Raw genomic sequence first — 22120 nt, 5'->3', positions numbered from 1 at the left:
TGATGCTCTCCGTGCTCCTCAGCCAGTGAGGTCTGGGGCAGTCCCGGCATTCCGGGGATTCCGGCCGGGCTTTGGGGCACTTGGGGATTTTGGGGCTCGGGGGGGAGAGAGGATGAGGGGGGCTTGGGGCTGGATGTTTTGGGAAAATATCGGGATTTTTGGGGGGAGTATCTGGTTTTTAGAGGGGAATTTCTGGATTTTGGGGGGAAAATACCAGATTTGGGCGGGGAGGGGGGGAATAACTGGGTTCTTAGGGGGGAATTTCTGGATTTTGGGGGGAAAATACCAGATTTGAGGGGGGGGAGGAAATACTGGACTTCTTAGGGGGGAATTTCTAACGTTTTGTGGGGGAGTTACTAGTTTTTGGGGAGGTATTTCTAGATTTTTTTGAGGGGGAATTTCTGGATTTTTTTGGGAATGTTTCTGGATGGGGAACGGGGTTTGGTTTGGATTTTTTTGGGGGGGAATATTTCTCGATTTTCTGGAGGATTTTCCTAGTTTGTTGGGAATGTTCCAGGATTTTTTGGAGCATCATTTCTGTATTTCTTTGGGGAAAATTTCTGAATATCTGGGGGAATATTTCAGGATTTTTTTTTTTTTTTTTTTTTTTTTTTTTTTGAGAGCATTTCTGGATTTGTGGGGAACATTCCCGGGTGTCTGGGGGAAGGTTCCCAGCTGTCTGGGGGAAGGTTCCTGGGTGTTTTCGGGCTCTCCTGACCCCGTTCCCATCCCAGGTTCCCGGGTTCAGGAGCTGCGCTGGTGCCCGGGCACCGCGACATCGCCTTGCTGCAGTTGGACACCGGGGTGCAGGCGGGCACCGCCCGCGAGGCCCTGCAGGGCTTCAGCATCACCCAGAGCAATGCCATGGAGATCTTCACCAAAAAGTTACCCAAAATGCCCAAACCCCTCAAAAATAACCCCAAACTAAAAAAAAAAAGGGCCTGAAATACCCAAAAATCCCAAAAAAACACATCAAACCCACCCCTAAATAGCCAAAAACTGCCCCAAGCACCCCAAATCCCACCAAACCACCCCCAAATCCCATAGAAATGTCCTGAAATCCCACCAAACCACCCCAAAACCCCTCAAAACTGCCCCTGAATACCCTAAAGCTGCCCCAAATCCTTCAAGCTGCCCCAAAATCCCATAGAAACACCCTAAAGACCCTCCAGACCAGCCCAATATCCCATAGAAATACCCTGAAATCCCTGAAAACCACCCCAAAATCTTGTAGAAACACACAAAATGCCATAGAAGTCTTCCCAAATCCCATAGAAACACCTGAAAATCCCTCAAAACCACCCCAAATCCTTCCCTGTCCACCCCAAATCCCCTTTTCCCACCCAGGATCTTTCCCCATCCTGAATCCCCCAATTCCCAACCCAATCCCCCTTTTTTCCCCAGCGTTGGACCCAGGGTCTCTCTGCAGACATTGCACCTGGAGCTGCCCCAAACAAACACCAAATAAACCCAACAAACTCTAAACAAACCCCAAACAACCCAAACAAACCCCAAATCACCCCAAATAACCCCAAACAAACCCCAAATAAGCACCAACAAACCTCAAATAGTCCAAACAGACCCCAAATAAACCCAAACAAACCCCAAATAAACCCCAAATAACCCCAAACAAACCCCAAATAAACACCAACAAACCCCAAATAAAGCCAAACAAACCCCAAATAAACCCCAAATAACCCCAAACAAACCTGAAATAATCCAAACAGACCCCAAATAAACCCAAACAAACCCCAAATAAACCCAAACAAACTCCAAATAAACCCAAATAACCCCAAACAGACCCCAAATAAACCCAAACCCCACTGTGCCCACCAGGCTGGAGTGGGTTTTGGGGGGGGTGGGGGATTGGGGACTGGGGGGGTCATGACCCCAAACTTTGGGGATTGGGGGTGTTTGATCCTAAAATTTGGGGTTTGGGGGGGGGTTTGACACCAGGGTTTGGGATTTGGGGTTTTTGACCCCAGGATTTGGGGATCAGGGGGTTTGACCCCCGAACTTTGGGATCAGGGCGGTTGGGCACCCCAGATGTTTCAAACCCCAGGATTTGGGGTCAGGGGGATTTAACCCCATCGTTTGGGAATTGGGGAGTGTTTGACACCCCAGGATCTGGGATTTGGAGGGTTTGATCCTAAAATTTGGGGTTCAGGGCTGGGGGGGTGGGGTAGGGCTTGACATCCCAGAGTTTGGGTTTGAGGGTGTTTGACCCCCCCCAGTGTTTGAACCCCCAGGATTTGGGGTCGGGGGGAGTTGACCCCAGGATCTGGGGTGTTTGACCCGCTGGGTTTGGGGTCGGGGTTGAGAGCAGAGCCATTTCCTGGAAACAGCGGCGGGACCGGGACTGGGAACAGGATCGGGATCGGGAATGGGAGTGGGATCGGGGTCGGGAATGAGAACGGGAACGGGAACAGAAATGGGAATGGGATTGGGATCGGGAACAGGATCAGGAACGGGATTGGGCTCGGGAAGGGGAGAGGCCCTGGCCCAATAATGGACCCCTCCCCCAGGGAGCGACCCTGCCCCAATCCCGGGATGGAGCAATCCCCTCAATCCCAGACCCCTCCCCAATTCCCAAACCCTCCCCAATGCCAGCCCCTGACCCAGTGCCAGACCCCTCCCCAGTCGCTGAACGGACCCTCCCTCAATCCCAGCCCGCCCCGATCCGGATCGGAGCCATCCCCGGAGCCTCCCCCATTCCCGGACCGGAGCCTTCAATCCCTTTTTGGGGCGGCTCCTGCCGCTTCCAGCCCATTTTTGGGGGATCCAAACGGCTCCGGCGACCCTCCCCACTTTGGGGGTGTTGGGGTGGCCCCAGGGCCGCCCCGAGGGCCGAGGGGGGATGGAAACCCCCAAAGCCGGGGGGCTCCTGGGGGTCCCCAGTTCCTCCCGTCCCCACCCCAAAACAGCTCCTGGCCAATCAGAGCGCGCGGCGCTGCTGACAACTCAGTTGCCGGGCCGGCGATTTTCAGCCAATCAGCGCCCGGGTAGCTCTGACTCATCGGTTGCCAGGCAGATCACAGCGCTTCTCAATGCGCTAGCCAATCAGAGACTGCGCGGGGCCATTTCCAGCCAATCAGAGCGCTTGTTCTCGATGACTCCTCAGTCGCCAGGCGGACCCGCAGCGCCCAGCGCTCCCCGGGAGCGGAATTTGGGGAGGGGGGAGGTGACCCTGGGGATGGGGATGGGGCGTGCGGGGGCAGCTGGGGCCGGACTGGTGGCACTGGTGGTGCTGAGAGCCCCCCCGGCCGCGGGGGTCGCGGTGAGGGGGGGTCGGGGGCCCCAAATTAAACCAAAGAGGGATCGGGACCCCCCCACGGAGCAGGAGGGGCCTGGAACCCCCAAAACCAAAAACGGGGGAGGGGAGCGGGGATTTGGGGAACGATGGGGAAGGCGGGGGAAAGAGGGGGATGGGACACCCAAAAAGGATCAAGACAACTTGAGGTGGCCACCTTTAATGTGGATGGTAGCCAATGGTAGCCAATGCTTTTTCCCAGTCCATGGGATCCCAGTCTGTGCAATCCCAGTCGATGTGGTCCCAGTCCATATAATCTCAACCCAGTTTATCCCAGTGTGTACCGTCCTGATCCCTATGGTCCCATTCCATATGGTCCCAGTCCATAGGATCTCAGTCCAGGTGATCCCAGCCCATGTTTGATCCCAGTCTGTGTGGTTCTGCACACACTGCCAGGGTCTGAAATTCCAGTCACCAGCCAGGAAAAAATGTTCCTACCCTTGAATGTCCTTGCTGTCCTCTCAACGAGTTATAATAAAACTAAAAATCAATAAATTTTAATTTAAATAAAATAGAATAAAAATGAAATTAAAAAATTTCAACTCTTACTTACAGTACTCCAATAATGATTTAACCCAAAACCACCTTTTGCTGGGAATGGAGACACCGGGGACCCTTGGAGTCCCCTTTGCTGACGATAGTGACACAATTAAGCTCGCCCAAACTCCTCCTGGATCTCCCCTAAGCCCCCAGTGGGGATTCCTGGGAGTTCCCCTGTGTTCCCCCTTTCCCAGGACTTTGGGGGTCCCCCCGACCTGTCCGTGCACCCCCAGATTTCTTCCACAGCCCCCTGTGATGGTGGGGGTGGGGGCCGAGTGCTGGTGCCCCCCTGCCTGCAGCAGATCCAGCGGTGAGGGGAGTTTGGGGGGGTCCCTGAGCATTTGGGGTCCCCTGGGTTTTGGGGTGACCCCCGGGCCCCCCACGATCTCCCTGAACACGCTGACACTGCCCGTGCGCAGTGAGAAGGTTCATACCCGGCACGGGGTCCCAGCTCTGTCACCGGCATCACCCAGGAACCCCTAAACCCTCCTGGGACCCCAAACCCCAATACCCCGACCTCCCCAGGACCCCAAAACCATTTCTGGGCCCTCCAAAAACTCCCCAAGACTGCAAAAACCCCACTCAGATACCTCCCAAACCCTCCCAGGACATCAAAATTCCCACAAGAGCTCCCAGCACCCCCCAGACCCCCCTGAGAAGGTTCATATCTGGCAGGGGTTCCCCATCTCTGTCACTGGCAGGTACCCCAAACCAGCCTTGGGTTCCCCCTGGGATCGCCCGATCCCCCCCTTTGGGAATCCTGAAAACCCCCCTGGGAACCCCCAAAAATCCACCGGGACCCCAAAAACTCTGGAAATAGACAAAACCCCCCCCAGGAATTCATAATGAAATTTATACCCAACACGGGGTCCCCATCACCATCATCGGCATCACCCGGGTACCCCCAGATCCTCTCGGGACTCCCAAACCCTCCTGGGACCCCCAAACCCACCCAGGTATCCCTACATCCTCCCAGGACTCCCAACCCTCCCCGGGCTCCGCTGCCAGAATCAGCAGGGGTGGTGTTGGCCTCTTCAGGGGAGTTAGCGTGGGATCTGACCACAGCGGGGGCCCTTAAACCCCAAAAATCCGCTCTGGGGGGCAAAACATCCCCTACAGCGGCTTGGAGTGAGTCCCCCAGAAAAATGTCACTTAAAGCCGTCATGATCACCCCTGAAAAGGGGCTTGTGGGGCTGCAGCCCCACAAACACCCAAAAATGGGGAGGAAAAAGCACCCTTGGAGTGGTGAGGTCCCCCCAAAAACCCCTAAAAAGAGAAAAACTCCTCTTCAGAGGGGCCTGAAGACCCTTCAGGGCCCTCGAGGAGGGACAAGATCCCCTCCTCGGCTGGGGCCTCTCCGAGCCGGGAGCTCTCCCGTTGGCTGTCCTCGGGGGAGCCCCGAACGACGGCGGCTCCTGGGCTGAGCCCCCCTCAGCCGGGGCTGCGGAGGGAACTGGGGGGCCTGGGACGGGGCCTGGGGGTCCTGGGGTGACCTGGGGGAGCCTCAGTGGGTCCCACCTCCCCCTGTGCCCCCTCTCCCACCCCCTTCCAATTGTTCCCCCCAAACCTCCGCTCCCCCAGCTGGGTTTGGGGTGCTGCTCCCAACACCCTGACCCACAGGGTGTCAGGTCGTGTTCTGACTCTGTCAGCAGTTTGGTTTTTTTGTTTGTTTGTATTATTGCAGTTATCTTTTAAATTTTCCTAGCAAAGAGCTGTTATTCCTATTCCCATATCTTTGCCTGAGAGCCTTTTACTTTCAAAATTATAATAATTTGGAGGGAGGGGGTTTACATTTTCCATTTCCAGGAAGGCTCCTGCCTTCATTAGCGGACACCTGTCTTTTCAAACCAAGACAGATTTTGGTGCCCAACCTTCAGCACGCGGGCATCGAGAGGAAAAGGGAATAACAGTTCTTGAGGAACCTAATTTTTGTGTGCTGCTCTAGAAACCTCGTTAAGCGACACCATGTGGTCCAGCTTACCCTGGTTTGGGTAGCAGCACATGGTTGTGGCTGTGCCAGCTCCCCACTGATCTCCAGCCCTGGGAACCTGGAGCAAGCGGAAACCACAACTTTGCAAATGCTACCTGTGCCTTTAGCAAATGGAAAGAGAACTGGGGTGTGAAAAATAAAGCTTGTTTCTTTTCAGAAAAACAGCAACGAAAACACAGAACACATTTACATTGTAAGAATATTTGTAACAACAACAATCTATAGAACGTATATACCTAAGAACATATGTTTTGGTTTGACACTGGCGCGATGCCAGCACTCCCATGAAAATGCACTTTTTAAAATAATTGCTGTGAGATGTGATCAGGAACAGAGCAGAGCAGGCTCAAGCTTAATAACAAAGAAAAGAACTTTATTAAACTACTACTACTATAAAAACACAGACACTCAATCCTGGACAAAGACCTTCCAAAACACTCTTCCTCCTCCCAACTAATTCCCACCTAATTTCCAAATGGAACCACAGTGAGACACCACCCGGGATCCTGATCAAGTTGCCACCCTTCAGATATTCAAATACTCAATCTTTCAAGGGAGACAGGAGTCTCTCCTGTGCCACAGACCCCCCAGGAAACACAATTGCCACCCTTGTGTTTCCATGTCACACATGGCAACTGCCCAGAGAAAATCTGCCGTGGTGAAACTCTCCTCTCCATGTCACAGTGCTCTCACCGCTGCGCATGGCCGGACTGCTCATAGGGCTCCTTTAAGGATGCTTTGCCATGGACCAAAAGAGACAACAGTTCAGTTTCTCATCTTGGGACTACAGTGCCCCCCATTTTCCCCTGGGGCTGAGGGTCCAAGAACAGAGGTCTTCTTCTCCTCTTCTTCTTCCTTGAAGATAGAGGGCTTCTCCACACTTTCTCCAACTCTCCTCTGTTCTCTCTAATCCTCTGCTGGTAATCACTAATACAAGTCTCTTGGCTCACCAAACCACCCCCCTAAGTGCAGCTTCTGTCAGGAGAATTTGGTTCAGTCTATGGCTAACAAGAAAAGTCCAGCCACAAGCCACTCCATCATCTCCTTCCAACTCAAGAATTTCTTCTTCCATCATCTCGGATCCCAGACTGTCTCTCTTCTACTTCAAATCAAGGAGGAATAATATTTTACAAAGCCTTCATTTCTCAGGAAAGGGTTAAAATCTCAGACTCCCTGGACGGCTGATATCTCTGCCCAGCACCCGATTCCCAAGGCCAAGGCTGGGTGCATTCCCCCTGCCTCCTTCTCCTCCGCGCCGACAAAGTTACAGGTGCCGTCCGCACTTTCTCCCTCTTCCCGCTGGGGGGGATGACAAAGACATCTCCACTTCTCTCCACCCTTCTGTCCACAGGAGCTGGCTCGGTTCCAGTCCTTCAGCCCCCTCGGCTCACCTCGACCAGGCCACATGGCTTCCCCTCCCCCACCCAGCCCCATGGCTGAGCAGGGGAGATCTGCACTGCACCCTGACCGGAACCAAAGAGAGCGAGCTCTTGGGAGTTCCTGCTTTTAACCCCCTGTGTTCTCAGAGGCGTATCCACACCTTTAGTGGCCACTTTAGGTGCCAATATCCAAACTTGACTACTGATTGGTTTGACCCAACTTCCTGAAAGAATTCACTTCCATGTCAAACCACAACAGCATATCCAACAAAAGTCAATGAAACGTATTTACAGAAGACAAAAAGAAGCCCTGAAACCTATGGCCTAAAGACAACAACAAACTCTACAACGTATGTACAAAAGGGTGGCGTCTCTGTCCGGGATCTCCATCGGTCCTTGAGGAAAAGCAAGAGGCACAGTCACTCCTATCAGGCAGAGAGGGCTCTTCCATGTGCCCCCAGGCTGGCCCAGCAAGCGCAGCACAGGCTGGGGATGGCCACCAGAACCCAATGCACCGGATCCCACATCCCTGAGCAGGGACCACCCAGCCCAGTCCCAGCCTGGCAGCAGGGGACCCGCTCTGCCTGTGGGGACCACATGCCTTTCCTGCTGCTGGTATTGGTCTTCATCCCAAGATCATGGCCTCTTCCTCATCTTTCTCATCAATGTCCATGTCCTCAAGGTACTCTTCCATTTCCACGTCCATCTCCTCTTCCACATCTACCTCCATCTCTTCCTCTCCAGTCTCTTCTTCATCCACTTCCATATCCTCCTCCGTATCCATCTGCATGTCCACCTCCATCTCTTCCTCTCCACTCTCTTCTCCATCCACTTCCATCTTCTCCTCTGTATCAATCTCCATGTCCACTTCCATTGCATCGTCTCCACTCTCTTCTCCATCCACTTCCATCTTCTCCTCTCTATCAGCCTGCATGTCCACCTCCATCTCGTCCTCTCTGTCTGTGACAGCCTGCAGAGGTAGCAACACCTCAGAGTGGGGTCCCTGTCCCACCCCATCCCCACAGAACTCCAGCCCAGCCGGGCAGCCGGGGGGGTGTCCACCTCCATGGAATGGCACCATACCTTCCTCAGGACAAATGTGAGCATCCTGCAGGGACGGATGACAAAATCCAGGCAACAGAGACCTTTCAGGACTGATGGGAGCATCAGGGCGCAGGTGACAAGAAGGGTGACAGGGAGCATGGTGAAGGGTGAGCTGGCACGAGGGCTGGCACAGGGTGGGCTGACACAAGGGCCAGTGGTTGTGTTGTGCTCTTTGCTGGACGCTGGAGGTTCCTGCTGGAACATCACATCTGTGACATCACAGTGGATCTAAAGAGCATCTTGTCCCAAGCTGAGCAATCTTCCCCTGCCCATGCTGCTCACAGCCCTGTTGCCAAGGATGGGGCATCCACAGCCTGGGCCAGTGCCTCAGCAGCCTCAGTGTAAAAGAGCAGCTTCCTCAGATCCAACTTCAATCAGCCTCCTGCAGTTGAAAGCCATCCCCCCTTGTCCTGTTGCCACGGGCCCGGCTGAACACTGTCCCCGTCTTTCCTGTGGGACCCTTCCAGTCCTGCAGAGCTGCAGTGAGGCCTCCCGTGTCTCCTCTTTCCAGGCTGAGCATCCCCAGCCCAACTTGGACGGCAGTCAGGTAGATCAGGGGGAGTCAAGGCTGAAGTCAAACAGCATCAGGAACTGGGAGGTGGAAGCTTTAGGCCCAGGTTTGCCTCTATAATAACAGTGGAGGGGAAGATGGTGGGACACTGGCTCTGTTCTAACCGGTGAATATTTTCTTTTTTTTTTTTTTTTCCTTCTTTTCTGTCATGCTGATGCAGGTGTTGCTGTTTGCAAGGAAGCTTGGCACAATGTCCATTGTCTTCTCCATTTGTGAAACACCGAGCAGAGTCTGGGCAGGCTGATGATGCAGAGCAAAACCTGCAAATACACCGGTGATCCTGAGACTGGAGGGTGCAGCTAAACCCGGCCAAAAATAATTTCTGGAAAGTCAAGCCTGGTTTACATTTTCTTGAGTTTGGCTATTCCTGAACCGGGGGAGGGGGCTTTCTGGGGAGGGGCTACCACAGGGGTTCCCCTCCCCCGTTTTTGGGGGGTCTCCCATGGTGCCCCCTCCCCAAAAAGCTCCGCGGGCCCCCTGAAGTGGCTCCTGTTCCACCGGCTGGTGCCCCCTGATCCAGGACGGCCTGAGTCTGGGAGGCTCTGGGGGGATTTTGGGGGGATTTTGGTGGCACGTATGGGCTTTGGGGGATTTTGTTGGGAGATTAGGGGGAATTATTGGATTTTGGAGAGAATTACTGGGTTTGTGGGGTTATGGGGGTTTTGTGGGTTTTGAGGATTTTGGATTTTAGGGATTTTTTTAGGGTTTTGGGGTGGTTATTTTTTGGGGGGTTTATTGAAATTTTTGGGCGGTTTTTTTTTTTTTTGTTTTTGTTTGTTTTTTTTTTTTTTTTTTGGTGTGTTCCACTGGGATTTTGTGGGATTCTTTGGTGTTTAGGAGTTTTTTATTGGGATTTTTGGGGGATTTTGGGGGGGTTTTAGAGGAATTCTGGGGGGCTTTGGAGTTGTCCCAGGGTGTGGGGAAGGGCCGAGAGGCACCAAAATCTGCTTTAAACCCCTGAAAGTCCCAATAAACCTCATGAAATCGCAATTAAATTTCACAAATTCCCATTAGAACACCCTCGAATCCCAATAAAAGCCCACAAAATCCCAATTAAACCCCACAAATCCCCGCCAAAACTGTCTCCAAAACCACAAGAAGCCCCAAAAATACTCACGAGACCCAAAGAAATTCCGTCAACAACCTAAAAAAAACCTACAAACCCCCCCCAAATCCCCACTAAAATTCCTAACAAACCCAAATCCCCAAAGAATCCCACTAAATGCCCCCACAATTCCAATAAATTGCCTCCAAATCCCCTAAAAATCCCAATAAAAGCCAGAAATAATTCCAGAGGATTGCACAAAATCCCCACAAAATCCCAGTAAAACCTTCCAAAATTCTAAAGAAAACACAAAAAATTTCAATTAACCCCCAAATACCGCCAGGAAAACAACTTCTCACTCAAAGCACCAATAAAACCCCTCAAAATCCAAACTCCCCAAAATCCCCCAACTGCCTCCAAACCCAATAACTCTCCCCAAAAACCCCAACAATTCCCCGTAAACCCCCAACACGATTCCCCAAAGCCCAAAAAAGCCCCAGATGCCCAAACCCCTCCCGAGCCCTCCCTGGTCCCTCCCGGTCCCGCCCAGGCCCGTCCGGGGCCGCGGCCAAAACTGCCCGGAGCGGACGTGGAGGTGCCGGAGCAACCCCGGAGCCGATTCCGGGCTCGGCCTCGGGCTCGGCCCCTTTGGGGGATTTTGGGCCGAACCGGGCAGGTTTAGGGTGGGCTTCAGATCCCTTGCGGGGATCCCGAGCCTTTTTGGGTGGATTTTCAGCCCCTGTGGCTGATTTGAGGCCGAATCTGGTGGGGTTTAGGGGGGATTTCAGACCCCTTTGGATGATTTTAGACCCATGTGGGTGGGGCTGGGGCCCATTTGGGTGAGTTTAGGAAAAACTGGGCCCATATGGGTGAATCCTAATCCTGTGTGGGTGATTTTAGGTCCCTTTTTTGGGTATTTTGGGCCCATTTAAGTACGGTTTTTTGCTTCTTTGGGCAATTTTAGGTTGAACCAAGCCTTTTTAGGGTGATTTTAGGTCTTCTTGTGTTGGTGTCAGGGACATTTTGGTGATTTTAGATACCTTTGGATGATTTTAGGCTGGACCAGATACTTTCAGGCTGGATTTTAGTCACATTTGAAAGATTTACGGGTGATGTTAAGCCATTTCTTGAGGGCTATAAAACACCTGGGGCAGTTTTAAGCCCCTTTGGTTGGATTTTAGAGCCCACTGGATACTTTTAATCCCATTTGGTTGATGTCAGGCCGAACCATGTGGATGTAGACTACATTTGATGCCCTTTTGGGTGATTTTGGGTCAAACCGGGCTTTTTTAGGACAGCGCGTCCCCTTGGCCCCGCTCCTTTCCCCTCACGGTTCCGCCCTTTCCTCGCCCCCTTTCCCCTCACGGTTCAGGATCCCGGAGCGGGGGAGGAGGAGGAGGGAGGGAGTAAGAGGCGCAGCGGCAGCAGGGAGCAGCTGGAGGAGAGGAGAGAAGGAATCGCGTGGCCCTGGTGCTGCCTGAGCTCGCAGCACCCCGGGAGCATCGCCCCCATCCCGCAGGTGCCCGGGGAGGGGGACCTCGGCCCAAATATCCCGGGGCTCCCTGGGTTTGGGGTTTTTTTTGGGTGGGATGTTTGGAGCTGGCAGGGCTCCAAAGCCGAGCCGCAGCTGGTCCTCGGGGGGACATCAGGGGGTCCCCGGGAGGTGTTTTCCGGGGGTCCCGGTGGGCGGTGAGGGCAGCAGAGCCCCGGCGGGGGGACACCGGTTTTGGAGAGCCCCGGGAGAGCCGTGGCTGCCCTGAGCGGGAGCCCAGAGAGAGGAGAGCCCCAGAAGCCGCAGCGGGGACCCCGAGAGGGGGGGACCCCTGGCAGTGCCGGCACCCCGGCAATGGAAGGTGCTGGGGCTGGAGGGGCGGCATGGCCGGGAAAGGGGTGCGGGGCTCCCGGGGCGCCAGGGGCTGCTCCCAGCAGGAGCCCAGTTGCTGCCAGTCATTACCCGTTCTGATACAATTTGCCCCCAGAACTGTTCCCGTTGTTCCCAGTGCCATCCAGTGTTTTCCCAGTTCTCCCAGCTGCCCCTAGAATAGTCCCAGTCACTCCCAGTAAGATGCCACTATGAGTCCAGTATGATCCCAGTCTCTCCCAGCAGGGCCCCAGTCACTCACCCTTGTCCCCAGTTGCCCCCAGCGTGGTCCCAGTTGCCCCCAGCACATTCCCAGTGGCTCCATATGTGTCCCAGTCCTAGTGCAATGATGGGGAATACCAAATGCACTTGAGGCATCACGTACGGTTAACACCAAAGCTGTGGCTATGTTTGTGATGGGGTCATAGGTAAAGTTCACTAGGTTCCACCGGGATTGGAATTCCTTTTCAAAATCAGCAGCACTGTCCCAAACTATTTTCCGAATCTCAGTAGGAAAAGTGCCTTCTTCACCTTCTCTTATAATCGAGGCAGCAACCGACTGCATCCATAATTGAGCCTGGATACAGCTGAGAGCTAAAGAAACGTTCTTTTGTGTGGCACCGAGTGCATCAATTACCAATTTGTGATCATTTACGCTCGCTTCCCCCCAACTTGGTAATATGTTTGATAGCAAGCACTGATGTCTTCCCAAGGCCAGTAAGGACGACTGCAGTGGTTGTTGGAATCTGGTCAAATCTCTAGTGGTGGCAGCCAATGTATTCATTAATACTTCTGAATCAATGCTATTTAGAATTCCCAATCCTGTTCCCACAGCACCGGTTATGTCTCTTAGCATCCGTCTTTTAGAAGGGTTCCGCTGTCACAACCAGGTCGTCCAATCCTGAAAAGAAGTTTACAAAAAAGGTGAACAAGCTGGCTGAATTTCTGAGACATTTTTTTGCATCAGCAATTTGACTTGTTTGAGAGACCACGCTGGATTAAAGAATATTAATGGTGGCTGGTGGTTGGGTGGTAGGTGTCACAACATTAACATCAAGTTCTCCCCAGGATTTAAATCAATACCTTAAACTTAAAAAAAAAAAAAAGCCATTCAGTATTTTTAGACCAAAACCAAAATTCTTATAGAGTTTGTGTTAATGTGAAATTGTGCCAGTCCTGTACGCTTGGGTGCGTACAAACCTTTTTGTGCTTCAAAAGATCCTTTTACTTTTTTTCTGCATGCTACCACAATTATTTCAGACCACTCAGCTGGTTTCTGGCCATGGGGTTGTGGCAGGATGCAGAAAACTATCACCAGTTTTATCATGGTTTAGGTGGTCTTCATGTCCCTCGGAGTTCTTCTGTAAAAGTAAACACAACAGAATCCTGCCCCCGAGAGGCAGAAAAGTTAGAATGATGGAATTATCCAGCATGTATTGATGCGATGCTCTTTCCCTAGAGCACCAGAGGCTTCCCATGCATATTTATTCAGAGGGGGTGTTAGCACAAGTGGTACTAGCCCTAGAGTAAGGGAGGTCCAGCAGAACAGGTTGGCCAGGGTAATGTGCTGGATTGTTAGGATCATTTGGTGCACAGCAGAGGAGTCAGAGTAGATACAGACAAGAGAGGTATTCTGTGCCTCACGCTGGGAAACACTCCAAACTGCTATCAGCTCCCCAGCCTGAGCACTGCTTTCTCCCCCAGTAATAACTAGTTCACCAGAGGAAATGTGGGGGGCTGCTGCCCTGTATCTCCACACCTTCCCCTCTCGTTTGGCAGAGGCGTCAGTGAAGCAAGAATTTGCTGATTGTTCAGGGGAGAAAGGAGGGGCTACTTTGATTCCAGAGGCAGGTTTGTCATTGCTGCTATCCAAGCTCTCAGTTGCATCATCAGGAGCACACAGCAGCCTGGAGGGTGAGGAATGCTGGATCTGTACCACTGTGTGCTCATCCTTCACCTTAATGTGGAGCTGCCCCCAAAGTGGCCATGTATCACTTTTACAGTTCTCCTGTTGGCTATATCTTGGAGCAGCTGTTATATGTGGCTTTTCATGGTGATCCTGTGGGAAGCAGCCATTTGCCTGCTGTGATATCCTCACAACTAATACTAACTCCTCATTCTCTTTGGTTTTATTAGGGTTTTTTATCTATTTGTTTGATTGGTTTGCGTGGGTTTGTTTGTTTGGGTTTTTGGCTGTTTTGGTTTGAGCTTTATGTTTGCTTTTTTATGAATGACTGGTGAAGTTGGCATAGCCAAACTCAAGAAAATGTAAACCAGGCTTGACTTTCCAGAAATTATTTTTGGCCGGGTTTAGCTGCATCCTCCAGTCTCAGGATCACCGGTGTATTTGCAGGTTTTGCTCTGCATCATCAGCGTGCCCAGACTCTGCTCGGTGTTTCACAAATGGAGAAGACAATGGATATTGTGCCAAGCTTCCTTGCAAACAGCAACACCTGCATCAGCATGACAGAAAAGAAGGAAAAAAAAAAAAAAAAGAAAATATTCACCGGTTAGAACAGAGCCAGTGTCCCACCATCTTCCCCTCCACTGTTATTATAGAGGCAAACCTGGGCCTAAAGCTTCCACCTCTCAGTTCCTGATGCTGTTTGACTTCAGCCTTGACTCCCCCTGATCTACCTGACTGCCGTCCAAGTGGGGCTGGGGATGCTCAGCCTGGAAAGAGGAGACACTGGGGAGGCCTCCCTGCAGCTCTGCAGGACTGGAAGGGTCCCACAGGAAAGACGGGGACAGTGTTCAGCCGGGCCCGTGGCAACAGGACAAGGGGGGATGGCTTTCAACTGCAGGAGGCTGATTGAAGTTGGATCTGAGGAAGCTGCTCTTTTACACGGAGGCTGCTGAGGCACTGGCCCAGGCTGTGGATGCCCCATCCTTGGCAACAGGGCTGTGAGCAGCATGGGCTGGGGAAGATTGCTCAGCTTGGGACAAGATGCTCTTTAGATCCACTGTGATGTCACAGGTGTGATGTTCCAGATGGAACCTCCAGCGTCCAGCAAAGAGCACAACACAACCACTGGCCCTTGTGTCAGCCCACCCTGTGCCAGCCCTTGTGTCAGCTCACCCTTCACCATGCTCCCTGTCACCCTTCTCGTCACCTGCGCCCTGATGCTCCCATCAGTCCTGAAAGCTCTCTGTTGCCTGGATTTTGTCATCCGTCCCTGCAGGATGCTCACATTTGTCCTGAGGAAGGTACGGTGCCATTCCATGGAGGTGGACACCCCCCGGCTTCCCGGCTGGGCTGGAGTTCTGTGGGGATGGGGTGGGACAGGGACCCCACTCTGAGGTGTTGCTATCTCTGCAGGCTGTCACAGACAGAGAGGACGAGATGGAGGTGGACATACCGGCTGATAGAGAGGAGGAGATGGAAGTGGATGGGAAAGAGAGTGGAGACAATGCGATGGAAGTGGACATGGAGATGGATACAGAGGAGGAGATGGAAGTGGATGGAGAAGAGAGTGGAAAGGAAGAGATGGAGATGGACATGGAGATTGATACCGAGGAGGAGATGGAGGTGGATGGGGAAGAGAGTGGAGAGGAAGAGATGGAGGTGGACATGCAGATGGATACGGAGGAGGATATGGAAGTGGATGAAGAAGAGACTGGAGAGGAAGAGATGGAGGTGGACATGCAGATGGATACGGAGGAGGATATGGAAGTGGATGAAGAAGAGACTGGAGAGGAAGAGATGGAGGTAGATGTGGAAGAGGAGATGGACGTGGAAATGGAAGAGTACCTTGAGGACATGGACATTGATGAGAAAGATGAGGAAGAGGCCATGATCTTGGGATGAAGACCAATACCAGCAGCAGGACAGGCATGTGGTCCCCACAGGCAGAGCGGGTCCCCTGCTGCCAGGCTGGGACTGGGCTGGGTGGTCCCTGCTCAGGGATGTGGGACCCGGTGCATTGGGTTCTGGTGGCCATCCCCAGCCTGTGCTGCGCTTGCTGGGCCAGCCTGGGGGCACATGGAAGAGCCCTCTCTGCCTGATTGGAGTGACTGTGCCTCTTGCTTTTCCTCAAGGACCGATGGAGATCCCGGACAGAGACGCCACCCTTTTGTACATACGTTGTAGAGTTTGTTGTTGTCTTTAGGCCATAGGTTTCAGGGCTTCTTTTTGTCTTCTGTAAATACGTTTCATTGACTTTTGTTGGATATGCTGTTGTGGTTTGACATGGAAGTGAATTCTTTCAGGAAGTTGGGTCAAACCAATCAGTAGTCAAGTTTGGATATTGGCACCTAAAGTGGCCACTAAAGGTGTGGATACGCCTCTGAGAACACAGGGGGTTAAAAGCAGGAACTCCCAAGAGCTCGCTCTCTTTGGTTCCGGTCAGGGTGCAGTGCAGATCTCCCCTGCCCAGCCATGGGGCTGGGTGGGGGAGGGGAAGCCATGTGGCCTGGTCGAGGTGAGCTGAGGGGTAGAAGGACTGGAACCGAGCCAGCTCCTGTGGATGGAAGGGTGGAGAGAAGCAGAGATGCCTTTGTCGTTCCCCCCGCCAAGAGGGAAGAGACAGAGAGTCCGGACGGCACCTGTAACATTGTCAGCGCGGAGGAGAAGGAGGGGGGGGGAATGCACCCAGCCTTGGCCTTGGGAATCGGCTGCTGGGCAGAGATATCAGCCGTCCAGGGAGTCTGAGCTTTTAACCCTTTCCTGAGAAATGAAGGCTTTGTAAAATATTACTCCTCCTTGATTTGAAGTAGAAGAGAGACAGTCTGGGATCCGAGATGATGGAAGAAGAAATTCTTGAGTTGGAAGGAGATGATGGAGTGGCTTGTGGCTGGACTTTTCTTGTTAGCCATAGACTGAACCAAATTCTCCTGACAGAAGCTGCACTTAGGGGGGTGGTTTGGTGAGCCAAGAGACTTGTATTAGTGATTACCAGCAGAGGATTAGAGAGAACAGAGGAGAGTTGGAGGAGAAAGTGTGGAGAAGCCCTCTATCTTCAAGGAAGAAGAAGAGGAGAAGAAGACCTCTGTTCTTGGACCCTCAGCCCCAGGGGAAAATGGGGGGGACTGTAGTCCCGCAATAAGAAACTGAACTGTTGTCTCTTTTGGTCCATGGCAAAGCATCCTTAAAGGAGCCCTATGAGCAGTCTGTCCATGCACGGTGGTGAGAGCACTGTGACATGGAGAGGAGAGTTTCACCACGGCAGATTTTCTCTGGGCAGTTGCCATGTGTGACATGGAAACACAAGGGTGGCAATTGTGTTTCCTGGGGGGTCTGTGGCACAGGGGAGACTCCTGTCTCCCTTGAAAGATTGAGTATTTGAATATCTGAAGGGTGGCAACTTGATCAGGATCCCGGGTGGTGTCTCACTGTGGTTCCATTTGGAAATTAGGTGGGAATTAGTTGGGAGGAGGAAGAGTGTTTTGGAAGGTCTTCGTCCAGGATTGAGTGTCTGTGTTTTTATAGTAGTAGTAGTTTAATAAAGTTCTTTTCTTTGTTATTAAGCTCGAGCCTGCTCTGCTCTGTTCCTGATCACATCTCACAGCAATTATTTTAAAAAGTGCATTTTCATGGGAGCTGCCCCCGGGGACCGGGGGGCTGGGCGCGGGGGCGAGCGGGCAACGGAAAAACGGACACGGGGACAATCGGCCCCAGAGCTTCAGGTGCAGCGGCAGCGGCGGCAGCAGCAGCAGCAGCAGCAGCAGCAGCAGCGGCAGCAGCGGCAGCAGAGAAACCAGATACTCTATCGAGTCCCACTCGCATCTCCTCTCCCTCTCCCGCTGTCCCGCCCCCTCTCCTGCTCTCCCTTTCACGGTGTTCCCTCCTCTCCCAGTCTCCCTCTCCCCTGCTGGCCTGGGCCATGTCCCCAGCCCGTCACCGTCCCTGTCCCCACCCCAGTTCCCGTTCCCGTCCCCGTCCCCGGCCGTCCCGCCGGGGTCTCGCCTCCGCCCGGCTCTGGGCGTGCTGGCGGTGGCGCTGCTGGGCGGGCGTCAGTGCCTGGGGCTGGGGCGGCATCACCGCCCTCTGGCTCCGCCTGGCCCGAGCCCGGCCCCGGCCCCGACGTGGGCTCCAGTCCCGGCCCCGGCCCCGGCTCCTCCCGGGCCCCGCGGAGGACACACGCGGCGCGGCCGCTCCCGCCGCCTCCGCTGCGGCTTCCCCGGCCCGAGCTCCGCCGCTCGGCAGCACGGCTGTCGGCCCCGAGCCGCCGCTGTCCCGTTCCAGGGACAGAACGCCTGGGAAGGGCCGGCCTGGGGCGCTCGGGGGGCGCTCGGGGGCCGCTCCTGGCCCCGGGCCGAGCGCTGACAGCCGCGTCCCGCCCGCAGGGAAGGCGCAGGAGGAGGCCTTGCAGGAGCGGTACCGGCTGGGTTCGCTGCTGGGCAGCGTCGGCGTCGGCAGCGTCTTCGCAGCCACGTGGCTCTCGGACGGCGCCCCGGTGAGCGGCGGGGCCGGCGGCGGGCGCAGGAGGAGGGGGTGGAGGAGGAGGAGGAGGAGGAGGAGGAGGAGGAGGAGGAGGGAAGGAGGAGGGGGAGAAGGAGGAAGGGAAGGAGGAGGAGGAGGACGGGTGGAGGGGAAGGAGGAGGAGGAGGAGGAGGAGGGGGAGGACGAGGGGGAGGAGGAGGGGGAGGAGGAGGATGGGGCTGGGCAGGGCGGGTGGCGAGCTCAGCCTGCTGCTGCTCTTGGCTTGCAGGTGGCCATCAAAAGGGTGCCGAGGAACCGCGTACAGCACTGGGGCGAGCTGGTGAGTGAGCGGGGCCAGCAGCAGAAGCCGGGCCGTGCCGGGTGGCGAGGAGCCGGGGCCCGGCAGGGTGGGAGCCGCCCGGAGCCCTGCAGGGAGAGCGGGCATGGGCTGAGCTGGGCATGCAGAGCATCCCGGGCTGGCTGAGGGGTTCCCCAGCCCTGGCACAGCCTTAGCCCCACTGACGGCATCACGCTCCTCCCGCAGCCCGACGGCACCAGCGCACCCCTGGAGGTCGTGCTGCTGGACAAGGTGTCCTCTGGCTGCACTGGTGTCATTCAGCTCCTGGAGTGGCTTGAGCTCCCTGACAGCGTCGTGCTGGTGCTGGAGCGTCCGGAGCGGTGCCAGGAGCTGTCGGGTTTCCTGGCAGAGCGGAGGTTCCTGCCCGAGGAGGAGGCGCGGGGGCTGTTCCGCCAGGTGCTGGAGACCGTGCGGCACTGCACCAGCTGCGGGGTCCTGCACAGGGACATCAAGCCTGAGAACATCCTGCTCGACCTGGCCACCGGGCAGCTGAAACTGATTGACTTTGGCTGTGGCGCCTTCCTCCAAGACACAGCCTACACCCAGTTTGCAGGTGAGCCCTGCCGGGGGATGCTCCTGGGCATCTCATGGCCCAGCCGGGGTGTAGCCCCAGGGCTCCCCCTACTGCAGCCGGGATGGGATTAATGCTGGAGCCAAGCTGATTTGGGTGGGGGTGTGAGGGGGGCCAGCTCCAGCCCTGCCGACAGCCTTCAGCACCCACTGTGGCCTGGGCTAAGGCTGGAGCTGGGGCAGCCAGCCTGACAAAAACCCCAGTAGGGGTAGCAGAGAGGGGGGTCTGACCCTCTGCCCTGAAAGGTTTGGTGTGCAGGCGAGAAGGGCTTGGACTGCTCTGCTCCCACTGTTTGCCTTGACTGGTTAACATTTTTGAGGGGATGTGCAGGCGGGGAGTAGAGCGGGCTTTCTCCACCACTGGATGAGTTTTGCTTTTGTGTGTCATGGTTGGGCCTTCCCAGGATTTCTGCTGCCCTCTTCCAACACCAGTAGCTTCTTTTCGAGCCCCAAGTCTGTACACAAGTCCCAGTTGCTGGTGAGAGGGCAGCAGTCACCCTGTGTGCCACTGGGGCAGCCCCCACAGGCCATGGGGTGCCGGGGCCAGGCTCTGGGAGCGGCAGCGTCCCCCTGATGAACTCTGTGTTCCACAGGAACCCTGTCCTACAGCCCACCAGAGTGGATCCACCACCAACGCTACCATGGCGAGGCAGCGACGATCTGGTCCCTGGGCCTCCTGCTGTACCACCTGGTCATGGGGAAGCACCCGTTCAGGAGGGGCCAGGAGATCATCTGGGGGCGGATCTTGTTCCCACGACGGCTCTCTCAAGGTGGGTCCTCATCTCTGGCCACGGGGGCAATACCAGTGCTGGGAGACAGCAGCAGCTCATGAGCATCCTGCTCTGGCAGCTGCTGAGGAGGTGGCACATGTCCTGCTCTCCTGCTCTCCTCCAAAACAGGGAATTGATGGGGACGTTTAGGCCCAGCTCTGAGCACATCCAGCATGGCCTGAGCATGGGAACAGGGGGGCAACTTCTCCAACTGACTGGTGATTTCTGGTTTGTTTCCCCAGAGTGCCAGGATCTCATTAAGAGGTGTTTGTCCATGCAGCCCTTGGACAGGCCGTCCTTAGAAGAGCTTTTCCGTGATCCATGGGTGCAGGGAGGTCCTCTGCCCTAAAAGATGGGAGAGATCCACATGCACAGTTGGATCCAGGGGCCTGGCAGGTAACAGCTCCACACATGTCTTGGCAATCAGTGGCAAAGCCAACCAGACTGGTTTTGTTCTGCCTGTGTCACTGCCCAGGGGTCATCAGATGGGAACACGCAGCCCTTGTGCTGGAGCTGAGCTGCTCTGCCCAGCACTGGTGGCCACCATCCGAGCTGGTTTTGCTTGTCCTGGTTCCCTGACAGCTGGGGCCCTGGGCAGAACCCTGACAGCCTGGACTCATCCCAGGGAAGGAGGAGGCGGCCATGGAGAAGCTGAACCAGGTGGGGCTGTTACTGCTGGGGACAGTGAGGATGACATCAAGGATGACAACCTCTTCCTCCACCTGGTCACCGGCAGCTGAGGATGATGGACTTTGATTCTGGCACCTTCTCCAAAGCCAGGCTCCATAGGGAATTTGCAGGTGAGTCCACACGCAGGGGGATGCTCCCAGATTTGGGCATTGCACAGCCTGGCCAGGAACCGAAGGTTCCCCCCTTTGCTGGGGCGGATGCAGCTGATCCTTTAGTCGGCTGCCAGGCTGCTTTTGGCAGGGCTGGGGGGATGGGCTGGGGTGCTGATGAAATGGGAGTGGGTTCCTGGCTCTGCCAACAGCCCCAGCACCCACCGTGCCCCGGGCTGGGGATGGGGCAGCCAGCCCGACACAAACAAACCCCCATGGTGGGAGCAGAGGTGGGACTCCAGAACCTGTGCAGGGGCTGCTTTGCTTTGCAGGCAAGGAAGGGCTTGGGCTGCTCCACTGCCCCTGTTTGCTTTGGGATCACCGTTATTTTGGAGGGCAGTGCAGGGGGGAAGGGAGCAAGCCTGGGCTTCCCTCACCTGTGGGTGGGTTTTTCCCTGGCATGCAGGGGTTGGGCCTTCCTTAAGCCCCTGACAGAGATAAGATTTTTGACCTTTTTTCTTGTTCCCCTTTTTGTCTGTAATCTATTTTCAATAATTTGTTGTGTGTTTTTCTAGAGGAAGCGTTCCAGGTGGGGTCCAGTCTGGATGGGGAAGTGCTTGGGAGCAGCTGGGGCGTGGATGGGCCGTGCCCTTGGAGAAGGCTGAGGACATCGTTTGGGACCAGCTTTTCTTCCAGCGGGGGATGGCGTGAGGTGGGTCCGGTCTGCTTTGCATGGTGGGATCAGAGCTTTGGGGAGATGGCAGCGAGCACAGGAGCATCCTGCTCTGGGCAGCTGCTGAGGGCTGGATGTGCTGTGGCCGGCTGCAGGCTGGGCACATGTCCTGCCCTCCTGCTCTGCTCCCAAAGGCAGCAGGGATGGGCAGCTCTGGGCACAGCTCTGGGCACGGCCAGCATGGCCTGGGCACTGCGGGCGGCTGGGACAAGGGGACAGGAGCCTTCAGCTGACGGGCACTTTCTGGTTTCTCTCCTTGCAGCCAGGCTCTGCGGGTGCTGAGGCTGCTCTGGGCTCTGCCAACGCTCTGCTGGAGCTCAGCACCAGGCCGCAATCAGCCAAAGAAGAAATGGGGTGACCTGCAGCACAGACCTGCTGGAGCATTTCAGCATCACAGCTCAAGTGTGCAGAGTGTACACCTGCAAGGGCAAACATGACACCACCCAAAAATTAAACTTGTTCAATAGCTTCTGAAATGAAATCAATCTGGGATGACCCCAAATGATATTTTGCAACTTGCTCAAGCTGTAGCTCAGCCCTTCTCTGAACTGTTCTCTTCCCCACCTGCCTTTTACATGTTAATGTAATGTGTTACATGTCCAAAATATAGAATGCCACAGAAAAAAATTCTCAGAATCACCGTTTGTAATGATACATAACATGTCTGTGTGCATGGCTGTCTATCTGTCACTTTCTGAAAAGATTACTTCTGTGTCTGTGTGAAATTTTTGAGTGCAATCCTGACCTCA

The 22120-nt window shown here is 54.8% G+C and overlaps 2 protein-coding genes across 2 annotated transcripts in view; both read left to right on the top strand.

The window, feature by feature from the left end:
* Nucleotides 1-20203, top strand: part of LOC137467278 (serine/threonine-protein kinase pim-1-like) — a 62344-nt gene extending 42141 nt beyond the window's left edge. The window contains exon 3 of the transcript XR_010995476.1: nt 20054-20203. The gene's annotated coding sequence lies outside the window, so the exon portion shown is untranslated. The remainder of the gene's footprint in view (nt 1-20053) is intronic.
* On the top strand, nt 3-20579 carry LOC137467276 (serine/threonine-protein kinase pim-1-like). The gene is made up of 7 exons (XM_068178773.1): nt 3-25; nt 735-856; nt 18086-18195; nt 18451-18501; nt 18730-19072; nt 19683-19859; nt 20102-20579. Exons 1-7 carry the CDS (start codon nt 3-5, stop codon nt 20206-20208), a joined length of 933 nt encoding a protein of 310 aa, XP_068034874.1. The 3' UTR covers nt 20209-20579.
* The last annotated feature ends 1541 nt before the right edge of the window (nt 20580-22120 follow it).

This window comes from Anomalospiza imberbis, unplaced genomic scaffold (assembly GCF_031753505.1).
Source record: "Anomalospiza imberbis isolate Cuckoo-Finch-1a 21T00152 unplaced genomic scaffold, ASM3175350v1 scaffold_56, whole genome shotgun sequence".
In the NCBI taxonomy this organism is placed as follows: Eukaryota; Metazoa; Chordata; class Aves; order Passeriformes; family Viduidae; genus Anomalospiza; species Anomalospiza imberbis.
The sequence above is the reverse complement of the archived record's forward strand: the minus strand, read 5'-3'. Positions and strand labels throughout refer to the sequence as shown.

What these genes read in the sequence shown, in the direction of transcription:
- LOC137467276 (XM_068178773.1), top strand. Translation starts at nt 3, where the DNA reads ATGCTCTCCGTGCTCCTCAGCCA. An exon ending in TACAGCACTGGGGCGAGCTG is followed by an intron (nt 18,502 to 18,729) that starts GTGAGTGAGCGG and finishes AGCGCACCCCTG; the next exon opens with GAGGTCGTGCTGCTGGACAA. An exon ending in AGCCTACACCCAGTTTGCAG is followed by an intron (nt 19,073 to 19,682) that starts GTGAGCCCTGCC and finishes TGTGTTCCACAG; the next exon opens with GAACCCTGTCCTACAGCCCA.